The sequence below is a fragment of the Labrus bergylta genome, chromosome 6, assembly GCF_963930695.1.
Source record: "Labrus bergylta chromosome 6, fLabBer1.1, whole genome shotgun sequence".
NCBI classification, from domain to species: domain Eukaryota; kingdom Metazoa; phylum Chordata; class Actinopteri; order Labriformes; family Labridae; genus Labrus; species Labrus bergylta.
In genome coordinates, this window is record NC_089200.1 from 6,981,820 (window position 1) to 7,008,733 (window position 26,914).

Genomic DNA, 26,914 nt, shown 5'->3' on the forward strand with positions numbered 1-26,914 from the left:
CCCTACTATCAGTAGTTGGGTTGAAGATTTTGGGTACCATCTCGATGATGAGATGTGGAGAGAGATTTTATTAAATGCAAAAAAGATTACATGTTTGAACAAATCCTATGAGACTCAATATAAGATCATCCACAGACTGCATGTGACCCCGTCTATCAGATGTAAATATGACACTACGTGCTCATCATTATGTCGGAAATGCAAAAGTAGTTGTGGCACTTATGGTCATCTTATGTGGTCATGTCCTAAAATCACAGAATTCTGGCTCTCGGTCCAAAATGAGATAAAGAAAATATTTGGGCGTTATATTCCTTTAAATCCTCATCATTTTGTTCTTGGACTGGACTTCTGTGATCGTAGGCACCAGTACATTCTTAGAGTTACTTTGTATGCTGCACGCCTCACAGTGTTTCAGAAACGGTTAGATGAAGATCCTCCTGATATCTCAATGTGGTATGAAAAACTGCCTTTGGAGAGATTATCTCATGTACTCAGAGGTACTCTTGAGGTTTTTCTAAGGGAATGGTCCCCATTGGCAATATTTCTAAAAGAGGAATGGTTCAGTGTAATGTGTATAGGAACATCAAATACAATTGAATGATTTTATTTAGCTCTACTGATTGTGAAAACTGCTGTTGTTAATCTTTAGTCTTAATCTTAATTTGTTGGTCCTTGCAATTAAAAAATAAATACATAAAAAAAGGAAAATGATCTGTTAATTAAAATAAACTATTCACAACTTTAACTGCACTGGAGGAATTTGTTTCAGCACATTTTAATGATGTTTGGATGTGTTTAGGTCTAGAAAGCTGTCAGACCCCACTACAAGATGAAGCAAACTAACCTGACCTCACAACCACTCCACTCCTACCATCAACCTGAAGTTCAAGGGAAAAAGTAATCTACACTCAGGAGCAGAAGCCAGGCCCTCGAGTAGACGGCGCTCCCCCAACCTTCAGTGACGTAATCTGGCACTACTACCACCCAACGTCCCTGTCGCCCAGCCAACACCATCGGACTGTGTCGTCCCCAATACCACCACCGTCCTCATTTATGCACAGCCTGCTCCGACCTCCACCTCAGCGACAAGGAAATGTAGACAATAGGAAACCGAGGAATACAAAGGAGAAATCCTTCCTGCAGCTTTATCCCACATTCTGTAAAGCGTCCCTAAATAATACTTCTTATGAATTACTGCTATACAAATAATGAATGAATGAATTTTCTTGTTACCTGTTCATTGACCTGACCCGACTGACTTTTTGTTTTTTTACTTTTAGTGTACATAGTCATAAAACTTCAATCTACGTATACGTAGTAGACTTCAGATGCCTTAAAGATTGATAATGAATTCAGACATTGGTTTTTCACCGGAAAACATGTGTATCAAATGATATTTAAAGGTTAACGATACAGGATCTGATATACAGTATAGATAATAATCTCTGTAAAGTCTGCACAATCTGTATCACTGAAAAGTAAGTTTTTTATCTTAACACAAAAGTACGCAAGTAGATCAACTAGTTGTGTTGATGATTCCAGTTAGTCCACAACATTTTTATTCAAGGCACTAGTTAATAAAAAGGCACACTTTACATTCTTATACAGTGGGTATATTACTATACATTGCATGGGGGGGGGGGGGGGGGTCCACTCATATGCACTTCTTGCAACTTTAAGGTATAAAAAGTCTTCAAAGCGACTAACCTTAAACTGGTCTTATTTGTTTCCAGTAGAACTAATGACTGCACAGGCTCCTTGAGAAGTTGCTGCAAACTAACATTAAAAACTGTTAGAACCACCAACGTGCTCCAAAGCATTCCAACTTTGAACACATGTTTGGGGGAAAAATTATCTAAATTGACTGTAGATATCAAACTGTTATCTTTAGTCCATTCATCCATCCATCCATTATCTTTACCGCTTTTCCCGTTCACGGTCGCGGGGGGCGCTGGAGCCGATCCCAGCTGTCATTGAGCGATAAGCGGGGTACACCCTGGACTGTTCTCCAGTCAATGACAGGGCTGACATATAAACAACAATCCACACTAACATTCACACCTACAGGTCAATTAGAGTCACCAGTTAACCTAACAAGCATGTTTTTGGACTGTAGGAGGAAGCCGCTCAGAACCCACTCATGCACGGGGAGAACATGCAAACAAATGCAATTTCGAACCAGGAAACTCCTCACTGTGAGGCAACAGCGGTAACCACCATGCAGTCCTCATCTATAGTCTGTAAAGATAAACGGGGAATTTCATCAAGGGCTTGGCAAGGGCAGCTTATAATTCTCTGAACTTTCAAAGTCAGAAACCACTGAGCACTTGTTGGTAACATCAACGTGTTGGCAGAGATGATATCAGTCTGTGGTCAGAACACTTTTCAAGTGGTGCACTTTTCAAAATATCTTCAAAGTTTTGCTTTGAAAATAAAATCCTGCACACTGTCTAACTTGTAAACTTGGGGGGCAACAGTAGCTCACTTAGGTTGGTCCCGATGCGAACCACAATATGGAAATTGGTCTGGTAACTGGAGAGGTGTCAGGTCATTTTCCGAGTACTGCCGAGGTGCACTTGAGCAAGGCACCGAACCCCTAACCGCTCTGGTGCGCTCTCTGCGTAGCAGTGTGTAGCAGCATCACCCTGACACCTCTCCACTAATGCATGTCCGCAGAGCCTGTTTGTGCATATGTGTGAGAAGCATGTCTCTAAATAACGGCGTGTAAAACCAGAATTTCCCTCAGCGATTGATAAAGTACATAAAATAAAGAGAATAAAAATCATTGGTCGTGGTTGGGGAAATGTTTTTACAAACAGGAGACTAATACCTTTGTAAAGTGAACTTCATTCATGCCACTGAAAACGCAAATGGAACAGCTGCTTGTTGTGGTGACGAGTCTAGTCAGGGCATAAAACCTTCATTCAAGGAGCCAGCTAATACAAAACACATTCTCATATGTTGGATATTTTACCATACATTGCATTAGGCTGCATAGTGTTATATGTCAACTATAATGTTGATAACAAGTAGACTGGTTGTGCACCTGCCTCGTAATCATAGCACATTCAAAAAGCTACTCCAGTGATGGAGCTGTACAGGAAAGACATCGAGTATCTACAATGATTAGTTTCATATCAGTCTGCATTTACAATCAATTAGGAGGTTTTTATACATCTTTTTATAGAAACATACAGTAGTAGCTACATTTGCATGGCAGTGATAGGCTAACAGTCAAAGACACAGGTAGCATGAAAAACTTTGGTTGTAAGTGCTACATTGTTTCTGAGAACTTGTTTGTGATCCACGCCGTGTCCTTCATGAAAAGATTTATTTCTCCATTCAGAGCAATGGAGAGAAAATAAAGTCCAGCTTTGATACCCCACAGACCCTGTGGTGGTTCAGCAAGTCACGTAGCTCCTTATTTGCCGCTTACCCTCAACGCTCGGACAAAAAGGGTTTGAGCGTTGTAACTTTTGCAACTGCAGAAGGTACAATGTCATGTCCTTTTTTTTTTTAACTGCGACTGATTTGTACAGGATTTCCCAAAAGAGGGCCCAGCCGTACTCCTCGTCTCTAATCAAATCCACACAGTGTCCTTTCACAGTCCTCCATTTATAACTGGGTGACTCTGGTGGAACGTCGGGTCCTCCTGTCTTGACGCTGAGCGGCGGGGTGGTGGCAGTAACGTGGCGACCATCCTCTGGGCCTCCTCTTGGGGCTACGTGGCGTGCGAGGGTCTGGGGGGGCTGGTAGTCAGGCCTCCTCGGCTGTGGCGTCTATCCCGGCGTAGGTGAAGTTCTCAAAGAGAGCCATGTTCACATAAGCCTAGAAGACGGGTAGAAGCTTGTGATGAGAGCAACACTAATAGCTTTGCAATAGCATATCGTACACTTGATGAGAGAAAACTACAGAAGTGGGAAAAAACTGTCGCTAAATTGCAGCAAACCAACTATTTTCTAGTAGTTTAGTGTGAATTGAATTGAAAAGTAACTCATTAAGAATTTAAATTTTAAAAAAAAGACAATTTCTTGGACATCTTGGAGTTATGATTAGTTAATAGGGCTTTATTTTGTTCTTCCCTTTCTGCTAAAACTGTGTAAAGGCAGCATTACCTTCCTGGCCTCCTGCATCCTGTTGAGCTGCACAGAGATTTGAGAGAACGGGGGTCTCTCATAGGGCCGATCCCTCCAGCACTGCTTCATCAGCTCATAGCTGTAAAAGGAGAGAGAAGTATGAATGAATATGTCGACACAAGGACAGAAAAAGGCAAAAGAAGGCGGAATACTTACACCTCATCATCACAGTTTTTAGGTTTCTCCATCCTGAAGCCTTGTGGCAGTTTCTCATAAAGCTCAGCGCACGTCATCCCGCAGTATGGTGTGCCACCTGAGAAGAATGTGTTTATGATTAGTATGGTGATTTAAGTCAAGAATTATAAATCATCAACATCATGACAAACACAACACAAGGTTAATACGACTGCAAAAACAAATTGTATTCCTGAGTTTCTAAGTGTCGTTCATTAGCACTTTGAATTAAGGATGTTGTTGATGTTCTGCAGGCCTGTCACCTGGTGTTTAAGTCTTTACAATATCTCAGAGATTAAATCTGTACCTCGCCAATCATCAGACCAAATCCAAATGATGTATTAGTCCAGAACATGTCAGTTAAAAATGTATTTTCCGAGGGTATTCATCCACTGGTTTAGACCAAAATGTCTCAAGAAACATATTTGGCTAGTGTAGGCTCGCTAATTGGTTCCAACATCTGTTCACGTGAATTACCTCCCAGTTTCTTTAATACCGACGGGACAGCTGATTGGTAACCTTTCACATGAGAGGCAGCCATCTTGTTTGTTTACAAAAAGGCCATCATATGAAAGCTGCGTCCCACATCAGGGCTAGTATCCTTCAAAGGAACCAACCTTCCTACTTTGTGTCGGCTGTTCAGGTTGAACTATGTCACCAGCTGTTCCCGCCCTTAACCTTACCAAGCAACCGTCCTGTCGCCTAGCAACAACCCGACAGCTGCACCAGAACTAGCAGATATAACTTTGTCTATTATTTTAAAGATTATTTGATATTTCAAGTCACATTAGAATGTCTACTTTGTGGATGGAGTTGACACCAGTAAGTTACATTTAAATGTGTTCATTTAATAGAAAGCCGCCTTTTTTTTAGAATTTGCGCACAATGAATCTTGGGATATGTCGGGCCACGAAGGATGCAACGTATACATCTTTGGTAGCCTAAGAAAAGTAAGACGCATTTATGGGACTCATTTGAAGGAGCCTTCAAATCAAACAGCCTTTAATGCGTCGCTGTGACGTAATCGGTCTTAAAAAGCACCCTTTGAAGGATGCAGCCCCTGAACTGGGAAACAGATTAAATCTGCTTCATTTTAAAGAAGCAGTTGTGATTGGCCCAACTGATTCGGCTCATCAGCCCTCAGTCTGAACATGCTTGCAGATTCACCTGGATCTCTAACAAGTACGACTGTTCTCAGTATTAAACATTTATGTAAACTGATGTAAATAGGAGTTGAAACTGTGAGAACAATTTGTTTAATGTCACACGTTGAGGTCACTTACCTAAGCTTACAATTTCCCAAAGCAGAACACCAAAAGACCAGCTGTGGGAGAAGATGCAAGACAACAAAAGTTAACAAAGTACAGAATGAATATAAGTGTTGTATTAAAAACATGACGTGATTACTGCCTAAAAGCCATCATTATTTATACCTGCTAACTATTTTGTTTTTCGTTTTTAACTAATCATCAATTTCACTTGATGCTCCCACAAACGTTTCTCTCTTACATTCATGCAATTAAAGCACAATTGATAGAATTTAAGTTTTGAATCGAGCATTTAGTGAAATTACCCACAAATGAATGCATTTCATGTTAAGACTGTCGCTCTGTTGTGTGAAACACACACATTTTCTTGTTTTCATCACTGCTAAGAAAGAACAAAGTACTGAGTTCATTTGAAAAAATGCAGCTGATGAAATCAATGCAAAGTCTTTGCAGTGTTAAAGTCTCAACAACATGAAATGTGTCACAGGTCACAAAGCTGTGTGGTAGATCAAATGAGCAGACAAATGTTGTCTGTGCTGTCTGTCTGCTCTGGTGTTTATCTAATCTCTTCTGTGCACCATGTCTCACACTGTCTCAGTTCTTGTTCCAGTCGCTTTCGTACATTTTGTTTCTCGTACTATTGTTTACAACTCTCTCTGACCCAACATGTCTTCCGTTAGCTGTCCATCTTAACTTCTTCCAGCCTTTTGTATAAATAGGCTCCGTCTGACAGGCCGACCTCTGGGTCTGAGTGCGAAGTTGTACCCAGAGCTTCCTGGTTGTGCTTATCAGTTACACAGCACACTATTATCACTCCACCGGTGACAGGGGGATGATTTGTTGTTCTCTGTGGGAAGGCTTTATTTTGTGTACCTTTGCGAAACTTGGCTTGTGACTGAAACAACGTTAATACGGTTTTGTGATACTAAAAATCAATCATAGAAAGTTGTAGATGAGGGACTATTGATGAGCTGAATATCACAGAAAGTGTTTGTCAACCATTTAGCACATGGTCAGAAATGCTCAGAAGTCTGCCATGGTATCTTAAAGTACATTACATTTTCACGTTTCAAATTTCCCACGCTCTATATTGTCTCAATTTAAGACAATATAACTCACACATCACTCTTGGTCGTATACACGCTGTAGTTCAGAGACTCAATGGCCATCCAGCGTACAGGAAGTCTCCCCTGAAATCAAAGTAACAGACTCATTAAAGAGAATAAAATGAAGCTTGAATATATATAATTGTTACATTGGTTTAATGCTGTTTAAGAAAGTGACTAGTTGTTACTGGGATGCCACAAAATGACTGCTGTATGTAGTTCACTGCTGTACTGTCCTATAATATTTGACTATAACTGCCCCCTACAGGTCATCTCACTTATTATCCCCAAGTTGTGGACATGAAAACTGTATTTGAAAACATCCACTCTTCTCTTTGTGAAGTGAAAATACATGGGATACAAACTAACTAAGTAGCACCATCTGCTGGCTTAAATTAAGACATATCATCTGTAAAATAAATAAAAATGGTTCTGTGTATGTTCTGAGCACTCACCATCGTCTTCTTGACGTAAACCTCCTCACCACGGGAGAGGCCGAAGTCTGCTATCTTTGCGACTAGGTTGTCCCCTACGAGCACATTCCTGGCTGCCAGATCTCTGTGGATGAACTGGTAACAAGACATAAAGGGTGTTATTACTGGAAAAATACTTTACACAGAAACATCAAAATTATGTGTTGCTTATAAATGTTTAATCAGATATTTTATTTATCTCTGTGAAAATGTTTTATACTAGGGTAAGTCCATTGACAGTTGGTTGTAATGTTAAGTCAAAAAGTTGATTGATGATGTCACATCTTGACCCTGATGATAAAACAACTCAATCTAGCGTTTCAAAAGTCATCCAAAGTGTTCAAAATTATCCAGACTCTGAATATAAAAATGTGTAGGGTAATAAGACAAACTAACACTATTGCTCTTATAATAACTTGTGACTTTAAATCAAGCATAACGTCCTAATGATTGACAGCAATAGTGCACGAAAGAAAGTTTCTATGAAATTAGTTGGGTATTTGAATACAGTCATCTGATCTCCATCAAATTTCTGTGTTAAACGCCCTATAAAGCACATCGCTTACACACAGGCTTCGCTGCTTGTCAACAGGCTTGGGGCCCCAGATGGCTGATACATTATTATTATTTTAAAGATTTTTAATTTTATTATTAATTTATTTTTGGGCATTTTGTGCCTCCATTGGAGAGATAGGACAGTGGACAGAGTCGGAAATCAGGGAGAGAGAGAGAGAGAGAGAGAGTGGGGAATGACATGCGGGAAAGGAGCCACAGGTTGGATTCGAGCCCGCTTGAAGGACTACAGCCTCCGTACAAAGGGCAGGTGCTCTAACCACTACGCCACCAGCGCCCCATGGATGATAAAATTTAGACAAAAGCAACGGCCCATTCTGTCATTTTTCAATGACAGAATGAAACCCCCCTAAGGGTACCCCATCTGACAGCATTCACTCTCATTGTCCTGCTGAACCCTGGTTAGAGGCCCCCCCCAACTGAGTTTTGCCTTGGACCCCAGCAGACTCTAGAATCGCCCCTGCTTACACATTACTGGGTTAGGATTACGTAATAGTGTTATTATTCTGCAAGCACTTAGAAATGTACACATCAAGTTTTTATATTTAAGTGTTGGATTTAATTATAGTATGCATATGATGCAAATCCTGAGAGACTCCGCTTAACACAAAGTCACAAACAACCAGCCATCCACACACACACACACACACACACTCTCCGCTTCTTTCCTCGTTCACCTGTTTGTCACTCAGGTAGTGCATCCCTGTTGCTACGTCAACAGCGAACTGCAGGAGCTGCTGGGAGGTGAGCGTGGAGGCTGTGCCGTGCTCCTTTGCAAAGGCCGGATCGGTCTCCAACACTCGGCTCTTCCTCAGGAAGTCGAGCAGGTTACCGAAGGGAGCGTATTCGATGGCTATGTACAGGTAGCCTGGAGAAAAAGAGATAAACAGAATGTGCGGTTTCATCTGTTAATAAGTGTGTTATAGATAGATCCCAAAGAACTAGGTCACAGGTTTCCTTGCTCATCAGGAGCTATTGACTGCACCTGTGATGTTTTCCCTCAGCTGAGGGCTGATGACAGTCAGCTTGGGGCTGGGAGGCTATATAGAGAGGTTTTGGTTTCCCTGCTAAGTCTGTTGTCTGTCAGCTCCATTAGTTGGCTTTCTGTGTTTTCTTTTTGAATTAAACTCTCAGTTTTGAATGCGTTTGTGTGAAAACACATCTTCCTTTCAGCCATTTGTGACTCCTTCCATTACCGCTCTGTTCATTGACTCCCTCTTCTCTTTTGTTTTGGCTCCCATTTAGCTTTGTCTTTCATTTTGATAGACTCAGCAGGTGGCAGTGGGCGGCTATGTTCCTTCTGCCAACTTTAAGAAACCCAAGGCCCACTTATGTGGTACCTTTTGTAACAAGTGCAGTGTTTTGTTAGATCCTCCACTCATAACTCCTGTCATTCAGATTTTGTTTTCTCGAGGGGAAGTAACAAATGTGTAGAAAGACCCGTACATATCCTTTACTTATGATGTTATAATCTCATATATATCTCATGGTGACGACGAGGGTTCAGGTCACTGTTATGAACTTTGTATGTGCATCAGCAGTTAGCAGCTCAGCCAGACTCTTCACTATGTCTTCCTCTCCTCCCAAAGAAAGTTTGATCATGGGTCAGTTGGACATCAGGAGTGAGAGGTTTCGCCCCTGACATTTAAAATATCTGATATATTTACTTCTTCCTCCTGTTCTGCAGTTCAACAGTTTAAAGCTGAACTCCTCCTGAACACGCCTTAATCCTTCACAGTGTTGATTTCAGGAGCTTGAATTTGTTCCCGATTTCTGTACGAGAGTAAAAAGCTGAAAAACATCGGTGTGTATGCTGCCCTATTTCTGGACGGCTGCAGAATAGATCCAAATAATGAAACTGTGCAAAAAGCAAAAATAAAACGAAAACTCCCTAAATTCCAAAAACACTAGTTGAGTAACACTTGTGAAAGCTAGCGTCCTGCGCTCTGAAGCAATAAACATTTGAAAAGCTTTTCCCTCTCGCAGCACGGGGACAACACACACAGGTTGTGCTGTGTGCTAAACTAATACTACTCTCTCTATATAAGCCTTTCTTCTTTTTCTCTTTCCCTCTGTTGGTATCCATCTTTACCTTCAGTCTGATCTTATATACCTCCACTTTTACCCACAGACATCATTAATTCCTCCCTCCTTCCTTCCTTCATTTCTTTCTTTCTTTCTTTTTTCTTTCTTCCCTCCTTGCATCCTTCATTGCTTCCTTCCTACTTTCCTTCCTTCCTTCCTTCCTTCCTTCATTCATTTCTTTCTTTATTCCTTCCTTCATTTCTATATTTCTTTCTTCCCTCCTTGCGTCCTTCCTTCCTTCCTTCCCTGTTGTCTTATTCAACAGTTTTACATATCAGTTTGACTTCTTCCACTAAAGTTGAGACACATTTGTTTGAGTGAGAGTCAGGTTACAGTATACATATATTATAACATGTTTTAGTAGATTAGAGAAGTGACCCTGAGTGAAACAACAGATGTAAACACAAAGAGTGAATAATTTCATGCTATCTGAAAGGGAAACCGCTGCAGAGACACGTAACTACTCCGAGGATTTTATTTCAAGGCAGATTTGCTTTTGTAATGTCCTCACTGTGTACTTTCCATAGTAGACTTCCCCCTTGTATATGCTATCAATCTTTGATCAAACAAAAGTCATTCAGTTGTTTAATGTAGAGGCAGTCGGATAAAGCTGCAGGAAACTGATACTCTGTGTTCAGAACCGGTGCCAAGGAAACCTTACACAAACACATAAAGACACGTGCATGTGAGCCACTTGGACTAATCAAACAAATGTGCAAATGTGTCTGGCAGGCCAAGATTGTTTAGATTGGACAGACTCTCGTGCTTTGCAGGTGCAAAGGACAGAAGATCAGATGGGAGCGTCTGTTTGGATGTCTCTTTTTCTGTCAGAGCCCCCAGACTTTGGAAACGCCTGTCAGAGGAGATCAGACTTGTAGAATCAGTCCCTATATTTGTTTCTCTACTTAAGACACTCTTTTACAAAAAAAAGCCTTACTTTGTGATTTTATTTTTTATTTTATTGTACTTGCATTTCTAATCTTTAATTCTGTCCATCTGTTTGCTTTTATTACTGAGTCACTTTTATCACCTGTATTGAAAAGTGTTAAGACAGGACTTTATTCAAAGGCCACCAATTACTAGATTCTGCTGTACACACGTCAGTATTTTCTGCATTTGTATACAGTGCATTACTCCAGATATATTTTTTGCATGTTCTGTAAATTTTGTCCAGCAGAATCTAAAATTGCACTTGTGTCCACCAAACCCAATATCTGAATATATGACACAGAACATATAACGTATAAGGCCTTGATAAAAAAAAAAGGTCAATAAGTTAAGATACACACAGCCTTCTTAGTTTTGAAGTCCATAGATTATATATTTGTATGACTTGTGTGCGCCTTTCCTTCCAAAAACACAATTATACATAATAGACATCAGTGTTTCTTTAAAAGGCCAGAACTCAAAGGCACAGCAGTATCCACAGAAGGCCACTAGGTGTCGCTCACTCACCTCTGTTCTCACAGGCTCCGATCAGGTTGATGATATTGGGATGCTGGCCTAGTTTACACAGCACCTCCAGCTCCCCTGCAAAGTCTCTGTGGTCATTCTCTGAGGCGAACTCTGCAGGAAGATCAACACGCACAGCAGCGTTACGCAAAATGCAAGCTAAGCAGTTTCCCACTTTGAAATGAGATCTTCTGATACAAGCACAGTCTCTCTCTCTGTGTGTGTGTGTGTGTGTGTGTGTGTGTGTGTGCTCACATGACTGTGTTACCTTTCAGCATCTTGATTGCTGCGCTCATTTTACTGCCGTCCTTCTTGATCATGGCTTTGATTACCTGGTGTAGAAACAGCTGTGAGCTTAACCCGGTGAATAAAAGGAATGAAGATAATATACAAAGAGAGAGAGAGAGAGTAAAAACCTGGCCAAAGTTGCCCTCTCCAATGACATCTTCAAACTTGATGTCTTCCCACTCCAGGATGGGATAGGTGAGGGGCTCTGGTGTTGGTTTGGGCCTCCGTGTCAGGGTCAGAGTTCCCGAGTTAAACTGCAGAATAGTCTCTTCACCCTGAGGGGAAAAAAACGGCTCTTAGGATAGACTCAACAAACACAGATTTATTCAAGTTCAATACAGGAGCATTTCCTCAAAACTGTGACTGAATAAGAGAATTAGAAATAGCAACTGAGATGTCAACCAGTTGAGTTCAGCAATCCCCCCCATTTTTTTACCAATAGATTTGAAAAACTAATATTGATATCCTTTGTAACATCTCTATCCTGGTTGACAGAACGGCCATGGTAGCAACTTGCCCCACCCTTTCAGTAGATTTATGTCTAAATGAGACCATCATGCTTTATTGACGAGCACTTCAATCTAATGATGGGTTTGGTAATTGTTGGATGAGTCTGACATCAAGTGTTATTTTCACATTTTATTTCATACATTGGACTTCTTTTTGGAACCAGAGGAGTCTCCCCCTGCTGGCTGTAAGACAGAAAGCCAGTTTAAGGCAGTTTGGATTTAGCTTCATCAACGGCTCAAATAAAGTCTTTGGACTGAAGTCAGGACTAAAAAATATTCTTAAGAAAGTGTTTGTGAGGGGCGTTTTAAAGGTGTCTTTGATGCACGTCTGCCTCGCTATCTTCCCCCCACATTTCCTGTTTCTCTTCAGCTGTCCTACCAGTACAGGTAAAAAAAAAAAAAGATCTTAATAAAACAATTTCTTAGTGTTGTCCTTACTGATCCAGACTGGTAGGTAAACGTGCGTCGACGGTTCAGCAGCGTCTTGCGGATGAAGAAAAGAGCCAACAGAGCGAGCAGGATGGTCACACAGGTGACTGTTACCGAGCCGACCACAGCCACCAACAGCTGGTAGCTGTCCCCATGAGGCTTCCCGGCCACACCCTGGGTGGTCGGGATTAGATTCCGAAAGCCTTTTTTTTTTTTTTTTTTTTAAGGCAGAGAAGAAGAGATGGAAAGGGAGGACAGAGGGGGGGGAGGGGGGGATGAAAGATGGAGAGAAGAAACAAGTATGGAGATGACGCTGATTTTCAGACACTGGACATAAATAAATATGCTGTCTATGAATGATGACTCTGAGTGAATCCCTGCCTCTGCGTGGGTGGTCCTGTGTTTAAACCCACCTTGGAAAAAGCCAAGTATTGGCCAAGAGTACAGCAATGAAGACATTTTCCAAAGGGAGTAACTTTTAGCTTGAAGGGAAAACAAATGAGTGTGCAAGAAACGATTCAACTTTGGAAATAGTTTTATATCAGTACTGAACATTTTTCATCAGCCACTATGAACAAACCCCTTACTCCAGTAATCTGGAAATTCTGAACATTTTTGTCTGTTCTGTTGTTAACACGATGTACCAACTCACAGAGGAGGGTTTCTAAATGTTATCCAGTGAGGGCCTAAATCTATTACAACTAAACATGTGGTGAATTTCAGCAAACAAACTCAACCTCATACATTCACACTTTCTGTTTTTGGATTGGTTGTTATTGTTACTATATGTATTCTTCATTGTTAGTTAAACCTATTGATGTGTTCATATTATTCACTGGATGTTAGCAGATTATTTGACAATGTTTAGGTGAAGGCTTTCTAAAAGCTCTCAGAGTTTCCTGCTTCTTCACATTATCCATCCATCCATTAGCTATACTGCTTTTTTCCGTTTGGGGTCGCGATGGGCTGGAGCTGATCGCAGCTGTCATTGGGCGAGAGGCGGGGTTACACCCTGGACTGGTCACCTGTCAATCACAGGGCTGAGTACCCGGAGAGAACCCACTGGGAGAACATGCTTGCCTGGGTTCCTGTCTCACGGGAATTCATACCAGGAACCTTCTCTCAGTGAGGCGACGATGCTAACCTGCACCGTGCAGCCCCTTCTTCACATCATTCTTCCTATATTCAAACTTTGTTATTTGTGTATTTGTGCATAAATAGCTTTAAAGAGGTCAGATTATGCCTTTTTGTACCTACTAAAGTATGTTCACAATAGCTAAAGTTAAAAAAAAGTGTCTGTTTTCATGAACTGCCGCTCCATGCACCGGCTCGCTTCTGACTCTCTCTCTAAGGCTCTGAAGTGCCCATGTTCAGAGTCCCCACGTGTGCCAAGTCTGATCTGATTGGTTGGACTCTGCTGTAATTGGTCAGTCGCTCAGCCACTTTGGCTCCGAGGGGTGCAAAAACATTAGCACTGTAGCACTACTGTGCTACCACAGGCTACGGCATATTGTGGGCGTGCTACAGAAGTTAACGGGTGTGTAACATGAGCTGCTGGACTTGCCACAACGAGCCAATGGGCTTAGATCAGTGATCTCACACTGACAAGACGTCACACTGGCAAATTTTTATCGAGGGGGGCTAAAACCGAGCGTTACATGCAGCTAATGCTGCAGCTAACAGGAGGACGTAGGAGAAGCTGCGTTTCAGCAGACTTTGAATTTTTGCACATAGATGTGCCTAAACATGCACAGGACACTTGGAAAACACACTGAAGAATCAGAAATAGCATAATATGACCCCTTTAAAACTTAACGAAAAGCTAAAAGATGTCAGTCTTAGAAGTTTCTTGTGATCAACATTTAGACCTTCCTGAAACAAACGTTGATTAAGGGCAGAGCTGGGAAGAAACAGAGAACACTTACTGGTAATCCTTTACTGTACTTACTGTAAGACTATTTCCATTTTTATATTAATTTTCTTACAACTTCAACATATGTTTCTTTTTCATTTTCATAGTTTGTTTATTCCAAAATAACTGCACTTTCTACTGTGATTGCATCGACAAGATGACAAAAGACAACTTTGCTGATTAATCTGGAGCGTATTAAAAACAACAAGACACTCAAAAACCAACTTATTTGCATATTCGAGAAAGAATAATGTTCATTATGTCCAGATATTTACATATTTGTTGTCAGACAGTCACCTCTGGATAAAGTTGAGCACATAACGACTTCCCACTTACCGTCTTCTTGTGTCATGGCCCGCACCGCCTTGCTCCACTCTCCGGGCACTTTGGAGGACGCTCTCACTCTGAACTGGTAGAGCGTGCTGCCATTGAGCGCCGTCACATCTTTAGACGTCTTGTTTCCGTCGTCCGTGTCCACCCAAGGGTGAGGGCTCCCCTGGCCCACCGGCTGGTACTCTATGGTGTACTTAATGATGCCTCCGTTGGGGTCTTCAGGGGCCTGCCACCTCACCTGGATGGCTGAGATGGACAGAGGCAGGGCCTGCACGTTGCGTGGAGACGATGGACCTGAGACACAGAGGGATTTATTAAAGTTAGGGTCTTTCTTTATTCTTAAAGAAAATCACTGCACCAGTCACACATTTATATAACTGTTGGTTCTCTAGTCATTTGTAGGCTGGATTTTGTTTCTGACTTTTGTATCTCCATCGTTTGCAAACTAATCTGCATTACTTCTTAACAGCGAACCATCAGATGCTAAACAGACACGTCTGCTTTTAAGTTTGTGGGCAGGGAGAGAGAGGCAAGACACAACGAGCAAAAACCAATCCTTCACTTTTCCTGACGTTTTAAATCTTATCTCAAAAAGGTCTTGTCATTAAATGTTTTTATCTTGTTTTTAAAACCACTGGAATTAAATACATGTCAGTCTTTCACCAGACTGTATCCTTTAAGAGCCTGCAGGGCGGATAATCTACTTATCCAAAGAAGTGGACATCAGGATTAGGAACTCAAAACATTTTTTAAAGGCCGTCTTTGGTGAGTATTACTTCTGCCCCATGGCTAGTGGGGGATTGTGCTGGATTTGTTTCACAGGAGTTGTTAGCGTCTGTATTTATATTTTGCACGAGGTGGCTGTCAATGTTTCATAATCTGCTGTCAATGAATGCAGATAAATGAGCGATGTTGAACCACAGCTAGTAATGCAACATCTTGATTTTTGAGTGTTTTTGTGTTTGAACTATTCTCGCTCACTTTCTGTCAAGAATGGTGAAAATTGATGGATACAACTTTAAATTCTATTTTGTTTGCAGAGGGGTTTGCTAGTTCATATCTCTGGGCATCAAATACTGTCTGCACAGACTGACATCATTTGACTTCATATGATTAAAAGTACTTCAGATTTAAGATCCTTACATGAACTCATTTTGAATCTGAGTGTTCTGAAAACACGTCGACATCTGGTGTATTATAATTTTAGGTTAAAAGTTGCACATTTTATTAAGTGAAGAAGGCACTGATGCCTCAAATAAGAGATTTAAAAATGTGTATGTTGCTGTTTTTTACTTAGTCCATTCATGGCAAATGGAACCACAAATCAAACTAAGCTTTTCAGGCTTTTCAAAGAAAAGGGGGAAAGGAGAAGCTGTTTGGTGTTGAGTGTAATCCAGTTAAAATCCTTCAGGTGGATGTTTCAGTCTCTTTGAAGTGGAGAAGCTGCTCACTCATAAATAAAACTTGACATTATATGTTGCGGCATTTAGAAGGAGCCTTCCTTCTGGCATATAAACAGCAGTTTCTAGTTACCCTGGCTGCTGAGACGGAAGGTGTATGGTTTGGAGGGCGGCCCCAGGCTGCCACAGTTGATGAGGCGCACCACCACGGTGTAGTCTTTCTGGTACTCCAGGTTGTGGAACTTTGTGGAGAGCACAGTGAGCAGGGTGGTCTCCTGCAGGAGTTTCTCTCTGTAGGGGGGCGGCCCGATGAGCTGCACTAAAAAGCCGCTGGCTGTGGCGGCGTTAACGCCGTTGTTGGGGGGCAGGCGCCAACGTACGGTGGCGTTTCGGCCTTCCACAGAGCTGACGTCAATCTCAGGCTGAGCTGTGGGCTCTGCAGCGACAGAGAACACAGGATGAGCTGAGGGGACGGATGGCTCCTTGTGATTTTCTCTTCTTAGCTAAACTGCTAAAACTTCTTCCAGTGACAGATAAAAGGTTTTCAAAGTGAATTTGATGTTTTTTTGTTTATTTTTTTTCAAATGTGTTTCAATTGGCTCTAGTTCAGATAATAAGACTGTTTGCTGACACCATGAATGAGCTACCTAAAAGTCCTCCCCCTTGTCCTGTTCTGAATACAACCATCCAGATGCTTTTGTTCCCTTCACAGTCCAGAAAAATGCAGTTCAAACAGGGCTCTGAATAAGTGTGCTCGTCTGTTCCCAAAGCATTTACTACACGACAAATCTTAACATGCTTCAGGTATATAGTCTACTTAAATAGGGGATAGACACGAAGTTGAGTACACACAAAAAAAACAGTTTGCACACCCCGCTCAAAGCTGGACAAACTAAAAAAGGATTCTAGTAATTGCAGAGAAAGAGCTTTTGGATAACCTTTGAAAACTAAAAGAAAATGTGAAGGGTTTGAGTGTAAGTAAGAGGCCTGAGAAAATGTATGAATGGCCCGATTGTTGTAGTCTACTTTCAGCAGGAGAGAGTTAATTGCATCGTTTTCCATTCTGAATAAAACTTTACACTCCATCCGTGGTCAGGAAATACTCGTTTACTACCCTCCTCAAGAAAGGTTTCTGCTAGTTCAGGAGACAAACCATCCCTTGTTACAAATAAAATCAGTTCCACTGTACAACATGGACCTCACCACACATTGCCAAAGAGTCACATTTAATAAACCTCTGTGCTATAATGCTCCAATTTCCATCATTTTTCTGGACTCACACTTGATATGCTCTCTCCCTCTGCACCACAATCGATGGGAAATAAAAAGACCAGATTCCTTCGATTCAATGCAGGTCCTTGCAAAAGTTAATGAATTCTCTGATTTCTCGATGACTGATGACAAATGTTTATTTTCATTTGATCCCCTCGTGGTCTTCATTTAATCTAAGAGAAGTCTTCAGAGATAATTAATCTTTCTATATTTGCCTCAGACGTGAGCCGGCAGGACAGATATGCTCACTGGGGAGAAGATAACTGGCTCCTTTCAGCCTGGGAAAAACACAGCTCAGCAAAAATAAGGACAATTTTCTTTTATTTTCAACCAGCCAGTAGATAATTATTCTCTCTTAAGTTCAGTAGACCTGACTGCGGACACTTTTTCCCAGGCTAAGTTTACAGATAGATGTTCCTGTATAGTTTGTTATGGGATCATTCTGACTGAGCAGTTATTTCAGGGTTTTACCAGGACAGTCAGTCTCCATGATGGCCTCTGGTCCCGGGGCCCCCTCCCCTCCTATCCCAGGGCGACTCAGCTGCACACGGACATGGTAACGGGTTGAAGGCTCCAGGTTCATGAGCGTGATGGGCTCTTTGTCACTGTAAACTGAAAAAAAGTAGACATATAAAATACGGATAAATCACAGACTTTAAAATGGTTTTAGAGCAGTGATACGACTGAGCTTAAAAACTGAAGTCTAGAGAAAACTTAGAAATTCAAAGATGAAAAACCATTACGAGAATATGTAGGTGAGACATTTGTTTGTTTGTTTGTTGTTAAATTATGAGTAACTTGTGGAGAAAATGCCAAGCAATGAATATAAGACGGATATGATGACGCTCCAGATCTTTTTTCTTTACCAACCTAAATGAAACACTTTTCTTTTTACTTATAGATAAAGTGCATATAAATTAAATAGAAAAAACTGTATCCACCATATGAATTTAACTTCTAGATTCAAAACTCAGGCTAATGTTGGAATGCCTTAAACCTGCATTTTTTGTAATGGCCAGCAGGGGGGGACTTGACTTGCTGCATGAAAAAGACTGTTTTTATAGAAGTCAAGAGAACCATACTTTTTACTTGATTTAATAGCTAATAGCCCTGGCTACCTTTAGATTGACAAGTCGCTGTCATGATCTCATAATAATAGAGGTGTGGGGTTGTGTATGTGCCATTGAAATCTACTAAAAAAGTCAAACTTCAAGTATAAATAGTAGACCAGAAATTCAAAAATAAAATCCTAGAGACTTTGACTTTCATTTAGTCAAAGTTTGATTTGATTTCAATAGATTTGTTTCACTTTATTAATGTAGTTAAAACATTATAATCTAGTGAGAAACAATCTGCTTTTAATTTTTGTTTCCATTATAGATTTCTGAATAAATGTTACCTATGATGGAGGACCAGGAGTCTCCGTTCCCCACGGGTTTGTAGAGGAGCCGGGTGGAGACGATGGGGCCGTCTCCTCTGTGGGAGTCCACCGGCATCACCAGCAGCTGTTTACTCCTTCTTTCCAGCAGTTTGGGAGCCGTGGTGGGCACAGGAGGCTCTGAAGAGAGACACAGCAACAGAGTCTCCAATTTAGATTTTTGCAAAAGTAACATCTCTTCCTCTGTTTATTATTCAAAAAATGTTACTCAGATTGAAACTCGAAAACGAGATGGTTCATCTCAAGGGGGCTATCCATCAAGAGACAGAAACACAGACCTTTGATGGTGAGGTTGAACTTGCGGGAGTCGTGGCCTCCATTGGTGGACACCCTGCACTCCCACAATCCTCCTTGTTGAGCAGTCAGAGGGGGGATGTCAAACAGGGCTGTGCTCTTATTTGAGTCCATGACCGTGCGAGAAGCCTGGGAGTAAAATATAAAACACACAAAAACAATAATGCCTCACAATAACCACATCTTTATTTGTTGTACTTGCTTTTGCTGCTGCTTGGCGTTGTGATAAGAATGTCCACACTATGAGAAATATCTTTGTTCCCCCCGAAGGAAATGCTGCTATAGTTCTTTATCGGATTATTTGTATGATCAGGGAAACAGCACAGACGGAATAACACATAAATATGAGCATGTCGCTGTAAGGCAACATGTGCTAACAGCTGCAGTGTAGAGTGATACAGCCTTATCTGGTCAGGCCATTGTGTTGTCGACTTCCTCAGAGATTGGCTCAACCTTGTTATCATCAGATCGATCTTAAAGGCACAGTACAATAAGACTTCTTGATTCTATAGCTGATGCTGAACACACTGCAATATTCATGAAGATCCACAAAATAGTCTATAGATAATCAGTTATTAGGTTGATTTGCAATGTTTGTGTTTTTGGACCTGATCCCAGCTGTCACTGGACGAGCGGTGGGGCACCCCCTGAACTGGTCACAAGTCAATGACAGGGCTGACATATAGAGACTAACCCCCATTCATACTCATACCTACAGACGATTTAGAGTCACAAAACAAGCTTATCTTTGGACGGTGGGAGGAAGCCGGAGTACCCAGAGGGAGTCAATGCATGCACAGGGAGAACATGTAAACTCCACATAGAAAGGCCCCTGTCCGACCAGGGATTCAAACCAGGAACCTGGTTGCTGTGAGGCTACAGCGCTTAACACTGCACCACTGTGCAGCCCTTGCAACTCAATATGCTTGCATTTAAACTTTGATAATTTAATGCACAGCATAAAAAGAAAGATTAGGAAGGAATGATGTGCATTGGTGCATTGCAGGAGTTGTGTTTTATTGTACCACCATATATTTAGTGTGTATGATTTATTCTACAAAAGGCTGTGCATTTACACCCCACGGTGTGAGTGCAGCACATTGGTTTCATGTTTTGCAGTAAAACTAAGTTTCAACTTTCAACTTTTTTGTCCAGAAGGGGAAGTTTGCTCTGCAGCCAGTAAAGCCATAAAACATAGAAAATACAGGCACATAAACTTGGTTACAAGAAACATAAAAAAAAAAAATGAAGAGTACATAAAGGGACAAGTGAAAGTAAAACTGTCCTAAAAAAAACATCATCAGACATCAGCCGTGAAGAATAAAATGCTTGGGTCACTTTTTAGTCGTTTGATGGCTTGCGTGATAAAAGAAATGTTCAGCCTGTTGGTTTTGGCTTCAGGTAACCTGAATTAGGGTCACAGGAAATCTATTGGAAAAGTTGAGCATGAAGGGAACCAAACTAGATATGCATCAGCTCAGCAGTATTCAGTCTGATGTTATTCCTGTTGGTACCCTCAGATTCGGTTGTCTCTGTTGTTGTTCAAATGCATTTAAGTCCTCCTGAGTGTCACTTAAAATACATTTAATGTCAGTGTGCCAAACATTTTCTTATTGGTGACACATCATTAATAATGCGAAACGATTAACTAACCGTTTGATGCACGTTAAGGCTACCAACCTTGAAGACCTCTGTGCTCTAACCCGTGTTTTCTGTTTCTTTCATACTAAGGCTGACTGTAAGTTGTCTTGGCAGGAGTGCTGTAAGCAAATACTGTAATTTTTTTTACCTTGAGCACTGTACTGTCCAGCTTTCTCAGCTCGATGCTGGTGTGGCTGGGCAGGGGGTTGCCTGTGGCGGAGCAGGAGATCTTGGGGCTGGAGTTCAGATTCCACTCCAAATTACTATCCAAATCCAGGATCTGTGGAGCCCGGTCTGAGGAATAAGAAATGAACAGAGCACAGAGAACAAATAACATGGATATTTACACAGGAAATTAATGTGGCAGCAGAAAACCAATGATGGAGAAATACCATTGGATTAAATAAATTCATTTTTTTTTGTGCACAAGTGACTTTCAAAACTTGTTCATGGCTACTTGATACCTCATTTCACCAAATCCCAACCTGATTAACTTGTCCACATTTCTGAAGATGAAGGTTTTTAACTCAAACCATTAGTCAGATTAGGAATCAAATCCCCTTCTAATTATGTCTGATGTTTAATTTGCATGAAGAATCCTGCAAACTGTTAAGAGTCTCAAGGATTATGAGCAACTTAATTGCCTAACAACTTACCAAACAAGCTCACCTCATCAGGGTTTGAAAGGGGTTTAACCAAAAACTAATGAGGCCATCTTATCTGGTAAAACAGATGAATTAAACTGGATATGATCTACCTTCATTTTTTAAAGGATTTTTTAAAAACTATTTTATGCTAGTATGCGCCTAATATTTGCTGCTGTGATGAGAAAGATTGAGCAGATGAGTTTGGTAATGATGATATTGATGGAAAGGGACTTTTATGAGTATACAGTTTTGTTGGGTACCAATTAATTCAATTACACAGAGTTAAGATGTGAAGATACCTACCGGACTTCTCACAGTTCTGTCCTCTCCACCCTGTGGGACACTGACATCCACTGAAACGGTTGCAGACTCCTCCATTCTGGCATTTACAGGTCAGAGTGCAGTCTGGTCCATACATGTCACCATGGCAGGCTGTCAAAAGATTACAGACAACAGGACATTTTGCTAAACAGTACGACACACATAAGAGTAAAACCATTTGACTGTATTTTACTGAATATAGCAGAAACTACAGGGACTAATTTAAGGTGATGTGGAGCTCACCTTTCTCACAGCGGTTCCCAAACCAGCCGCTGGCGCAGGAGCAGCCATAAGGGTCTGGTAAACAGAAGCGAAGCCCCTTACAATTCATCTCGGAGCCACATGACTCCTGGCAGTTTCGGCCAAACATTCCTTCCCTGCAGGCTGCACGAAAGAAAGAGAAAGACAAATTCACAAATGTGTTTATTTAAATTCCTTGGGTTTTGGTGTATCATTCTTCAACCTTCATTGCAAAACAACATGAAAGACAGAAACTGGTTTGCCCGTGGACTCATGAGTAACCAGTCTTTTTTTTAAATTGAAAGCAAAACAAGCTTGCATTTTCTAAACCAAATAAGTAAAACCTTCCCTACTGACAATATATCAAACAAAGGTGTTGCTACATATCGTCCTCAAATACTGTGAAGATGAGAAATCACAATATGGTGGCCGTAAACCCTTGATGTCACTTTCAGGTTTGTAGGTCAAAATGTCATAATAATTTGGTAGGCTATTGCTGTGTTTCTGTTTTACAAATTGTTTCAATGAAGAAAAAAGACAAATAGTTGTCATTTCATTGCTTCCAGTTTGATAAGCAGTTGAAAACACTGAATAGTGAATATCCTAGGTCATATTGGGACTTACACAACAGCTTATTTTAGCAAACATTTCCTAGCTAACATGGACGTTTAGTAGTATTACATATACCCATAGGCGATACATACATTCCAAGCTAATGGATATGTTAGCTAGCACATGGTAAGTTTAGCTAGCACAAAGCACAACTGAAGTTGAGTGTGTTGAGTAACTCAAGCTACAGTGATGTAAACTTGCTAACAATAATGTTGACATTAATGCTAGCAAGGAACTATGTTAGCTGTTGTGACTTAGCGCCTGGTACCTGATGAGTTATCTTATATAATAATTCAACTAGATGTATAGCCTGATGTCCCTAAATTGTATTTGAATTGTATTGCTGATGAGTCATTGCGACCAGTCAGATTGTCAGTTATATAATCTGAGTAACCCAAAGTACAGCCGTGAAAACACAACGATAGCATTTGAGATTCAGAGAAAGAAAAAAATGTCTGATGTGTGGATACAGTGGCAGTATTAGTAATGTAAAGTCTACCTTACACAACATGCAGTCTTATCCCCTTACAGTCAGTACTGACAGCTCTACACACGTATTCTCCCAATGCCGGAGTCAAAAAATGTCCCCAAAGTCAATTAAACCCATGACCAAGGCTTGTTTTGACCCAATGATAAAGTTATAGCTTATATAATTAATGTGAGATGACATATGATACATAACCTTCATCTGCAAAACCAATGACAACTATTCCAATAAGCACCAAATGTGTTTGTGTTTAGTCCTCACAAGACAGTGTTGGAATGCATATAACTAAAACTCATATTGTGCGCATGGGTAACATCACACCTGAAAATCACCAACATGCTGTCAGGATTATTTTGGTCAAGTTAGAGTAGTGACTGTGGCACTGCCGCTCCAAAGTACAGCCTCAGAGTGTTGTTAGCGTTGCTGTTTATGTTCAGGACTGATGTATTTCCAATCTCGTTGGACTGTTGTGTGACTTTAATACAGCTCGTAAATGAATGTGGTCAGGTAACCTGTACCAACCTGTCTCACAGCGTGTTCCCATGAACCCTGGAGGGCAGATACAGTCTCCATCAGCGTCATGACACATTCCGCCATTCAGACACTCTGGACAGTCCCTGTCACAGGCAGGACCCCACCTCTTATTAGGACAGTCTGCAGGAAATACAAGTTTACATCCTTAGATCACAAATTCATAGGTACAAAATTCACAACATGTTACGTCCTCCTTGAACAGTTTGGTGAACTTTCCAATAAAAAACCCTTCAGTCTATTGATCCCCATACACAAAATATCATATAGTAAGTTTTATTTATGACAGTGTTTTAAGCACAGACTGCCCTATTACCTTAAAATGCATGAGTCATGTTTTTATAAAATAAGCTCTGAATAGATGTTTTATTGTTTTTTGTTGTTGTTTGTTTTGCTGTTATAAGAAAAAGCTACCAGTTAGAGGTATATAAAGGCAAGCCTGCATCCAATTCGCTAATGTAGCGTAAAGATTGGTAACAGCTGCACTGGCCACAGCTCCGTCCAAATAAAAAGAATCAATCAAAATGCTCAGTTAAACAACAGTTTGGACTTGTGTAATCCAAACCATCCCAAAAAGGGATGGTATTGATTTTATTGACTTTTTTTTTTATTGACTTTTTTTGCTTTTAATTGCTACTCTCTACCTTCTTTGACAAATGTATCCATAGCTTCTCTATTGGTGTCTGTATCTTGGCACCACTGTCAATGAAGGTTTTTTTCCTCAGTGTGTCAGGGTCCAACAAACCTCTTACTATGAGCCTCATCCAGGCGCCATGAAGAGGACTGTCCCCCACATAGCTGGCACTGTAGATGCCCTGATTGGCAAAAACTGCGTTCTCCACCGTCAGTACAGCTGTGCGGTTTATCATATCGTTCCAGTGAGTCATGTAATAGTAGTTTCCTAGGCAAAAGACCAAAAAAAAAAAGAGTGATGACTATGGCGTTGTTTCAAATGTGTCAAAAAGTATTCTGAATGGTTATCACTAATGGGTGCTGGTTTCTTAAATGTGAGTTAAAGTTGTGTTTGCTGTCTCACCGTTGTACTTCCATGTCACGTCTCTCTTTTGAGAGTTGAGCAGCTTCATGCTGAGGTGAATGGTCTCCCCTTTGTTAGCAGTCATTGTAAGGTGAGTTGGGATAAAATTTGCTGCAAAAAAAACCATTAGATAAACAGGGTTATTCTCAAAAGATGACACTACATCCAAACAGGATTCACAAGAAAACTGTAGAGTATAAATAGTTCATGCTTCAGGGATCAAGATATCTTCCCAGAGGTTTTTTTTTTTCTTTCTTAACAGCACTACCAAACAAACGAGAGAAAGAAACACTTAGTAGTAAGCTGGTGGTTGTATATGTTATATGGAGTCTAAACCAACCTCTGCCTATGTTGTTGATCATTGTGACCGTCTCCAGCGGGGGGACTTCCTGAGTGGATTCACAGTAGAAGATACCGATATGATCCAGGTCACGGAAGCCTTTAGCCACGGCCTCCCTGTTCCTGGGTTTATTCACTTTAAAGTTTGGTTCTTTGGGGAACACGAGGATCCTGTTGTCTCTCTTGATGTCCAGCTCCACCTGGGCAGGGCTGCGCTCCCCGTTAATGCATGAGATGGAGAAGTGATTGACGTTTGTCACCTCCGCTGTGGAGATCATGGTCAGGTCGATCACAGCGTCTGTAGGAGAGGACTTAAGGAGGTTATGGAAATCCCAGGAGCTTCACTTGATTATCAAACTTGAACAAAGGTTTTTTTTTCCCCGTTCATTTTCAAAGTACATTGCCAAATCAACCATTTAAGAAGAAAAGAAGTAACTGAATATCTTGGGGTATTTGTCAGCACATTCAAGAAGTTGATCTCTTACTTACAAATTTTGTGATGGAATCTGCTGTGAGTATTTGGAATAAACACAATATGTTCTTTAACTTTTATCATTATCTGTGTATTTCTTCTTAATGTTACAAATAAAAATAAAAATAATGAATGGTCTCAAAATGTGGTAACATCTGTCTCAACCGTTCTACCTCATCCTGTTCAACTCCAAGCTTTTATTAAATATCTGGTTTAGGTTTAATATAAATGTTTTACTTTCTGTTTTACTGTTTCCAACATTTATATTAGCTCCATGTGGGAAATATATTAGTGAGTAAATCATCAGAAACTGGGCACATATTTGTGTTACAGTTATACAAGTAAGTGTTAGAATAAAATCATTGTAAACTTCATCCTAAACTTTTTTAAACACATACTGTTTGTTATCTGAGATTGTTGTTTAGGTTCCTACTTATTATTATTATTATAATTAACATGTTAAATAAAATACATCAATCAATCCCTTTAATGGAAACGATAAATGCTACCAAATAACTTCAACTCTATTTCAAACACCTGACTACAGTTTACATAAATCTGTGCTCCAGCCCAGCTGAACACATGAAGTAAAGTTCATAATCAGAAACATAGTTAGTCAACCATAAGGATTTGTTACTGCCAAAGATCAAGAGTACACCTTCAATCTCAAAATGGACTTTAATAAAAGTTACTCCCCGTCATAAAACATCTTACACACTGACACCACAGACGGAGGTTGATAAAGTGGCAACATCAGCCCATCTTTCACAAGAATGTTGGGTTAAAGAAAACACCTTAGGAATGAAGTTATTTAAAAAAAAACTTGCAAAACCATGTGTTGTTTGTCCAGGATTCCTTCTCGCAGGAATTTAAGCCCCCAGAACCTCAGAACAATGGCAGGAAAACATGGATGAGCTCCTTTTCCCCAAGGATTCAGAAATCTATACTCTACGTCAGAGGGTTCTCATGACTTTAACAAAGTACGAGTTATAAATAAAGAACATTACAATGAAAAAGTCAACATTATCTTCCTAAAAAGAGGACAGCACTTATTGAAAGTATAGATTTACTTTCAATCTGCTCCGTTTAAGAGTTACCCAAACAACTTTAAAAAACTTTTGTTCTTACCTGATAAGTCAAGGAAGAGCAAAACAAACACCCAAAAAATCCTCATGACTTGTATATTCCTCGTCATATCGATATCCAAAAAATATCGCTGCTAAACTGGATTTCAAGGAAGAGTTGTATACATCCAAAACGGTGACGCTGCGTCACGACGAGTGGTGCGCTTTTTTACGCATAACTTTAGCGAACCATCCCAGAGCTCCGGGTCAGGTGTGAAATCACGTCGGTAAGAAAACTAAAGAAGCCGTGTTAAGCTCGCAGAGGTGGATTCACGGTTCGTCACACTAACCACAGAGTTGGATCTCAGCTTTCTCTGGGTGG

At 40.7% G+C, this 26,914-nt stretch overlaps 1 protein-coding gene across 2 annotated transcripts; it reads right to left on the reverse strand.

Moving 5' to 3' along the window:
• Window positions 1-1,521: 1,521 nt before the first annotated feature.
• On the reverse strand, window positions 1,522-26,914 carry tie1 (tyrosine kinase with immunoglobulin-like and EGF-like domains 1). 2 transcript variants are annotated; one of them, XM_020633742.3, is made up of 24 exons: window positions 26,597-26,914; window positions 24,998-25,294; window positions 24,658-24,768; window positions 24,367-24,522; window positions 23,613-23,744; window positions 21,995-22,135; window positions 21,734-21,862; window positions 20,932-21,077; window positions 19,127-19,271; window positions 18,810-18,968; window positions 17,882-18,022; window positions 16,272-16,574; window positions 14,742-15,032; window positions 12,503-12,696; window positions 11,684-11,830; window positions 11,536-11,599; window positions 11,271-11,381; window positions 8,408-8,598; window positions 7,140-7,253; window positions 6,698-6,768; window positions 5,594-5,634; window positions 4,293-4,389; window positions 4,116-4,215; window positions 1,522-3,828 (listed from the first exon to the last, which is right to left on the reverse strand). In XM_020633742.3, exons 1-24 carry the CDS (start codon window positions 26,661-26,663, stop codon window positions 3,757-3,759), a joined length of 3,420 nt encoding a protein of 1,139 aa, XP_020489398.2. In that variant the 5' UTR covers window positions 26,664-26,914; the 3' UTR covers window positions 1,522-3,756. The 2 variants fall into 2 exon arrangements, with proteins under 2 accessions (XP_020489398.2, XP_020489399.2); XM_020633743.3 differs by lacking the exon at window positions 16,272-16,574.

Bases quoted from the DNA above. Each gene is read 5' to 3' on its own strand.
- tie1 (XM_020633742.3), bottom strand. From the start codon at position 26,663: ATGACGAGGAATATACAAGTCATGAGGATTTTTTGGGTGTTTGTTTTG. The intron at 15,033-16,271 runs GTAACTAGAAAC...TCTGTGTCTCAG, and splicing joins CTTCCGTCTCAGCAGCCAGG to GTCCATCGTCTCCACGCAAC. The intron at 11,600-11,683 runs GTTTTTACTCTC...TTTCTACACCAG, and splicing joins GAGAGGGCAACTTTGGCCAG to GTAATCAAAGCCATGATCAA.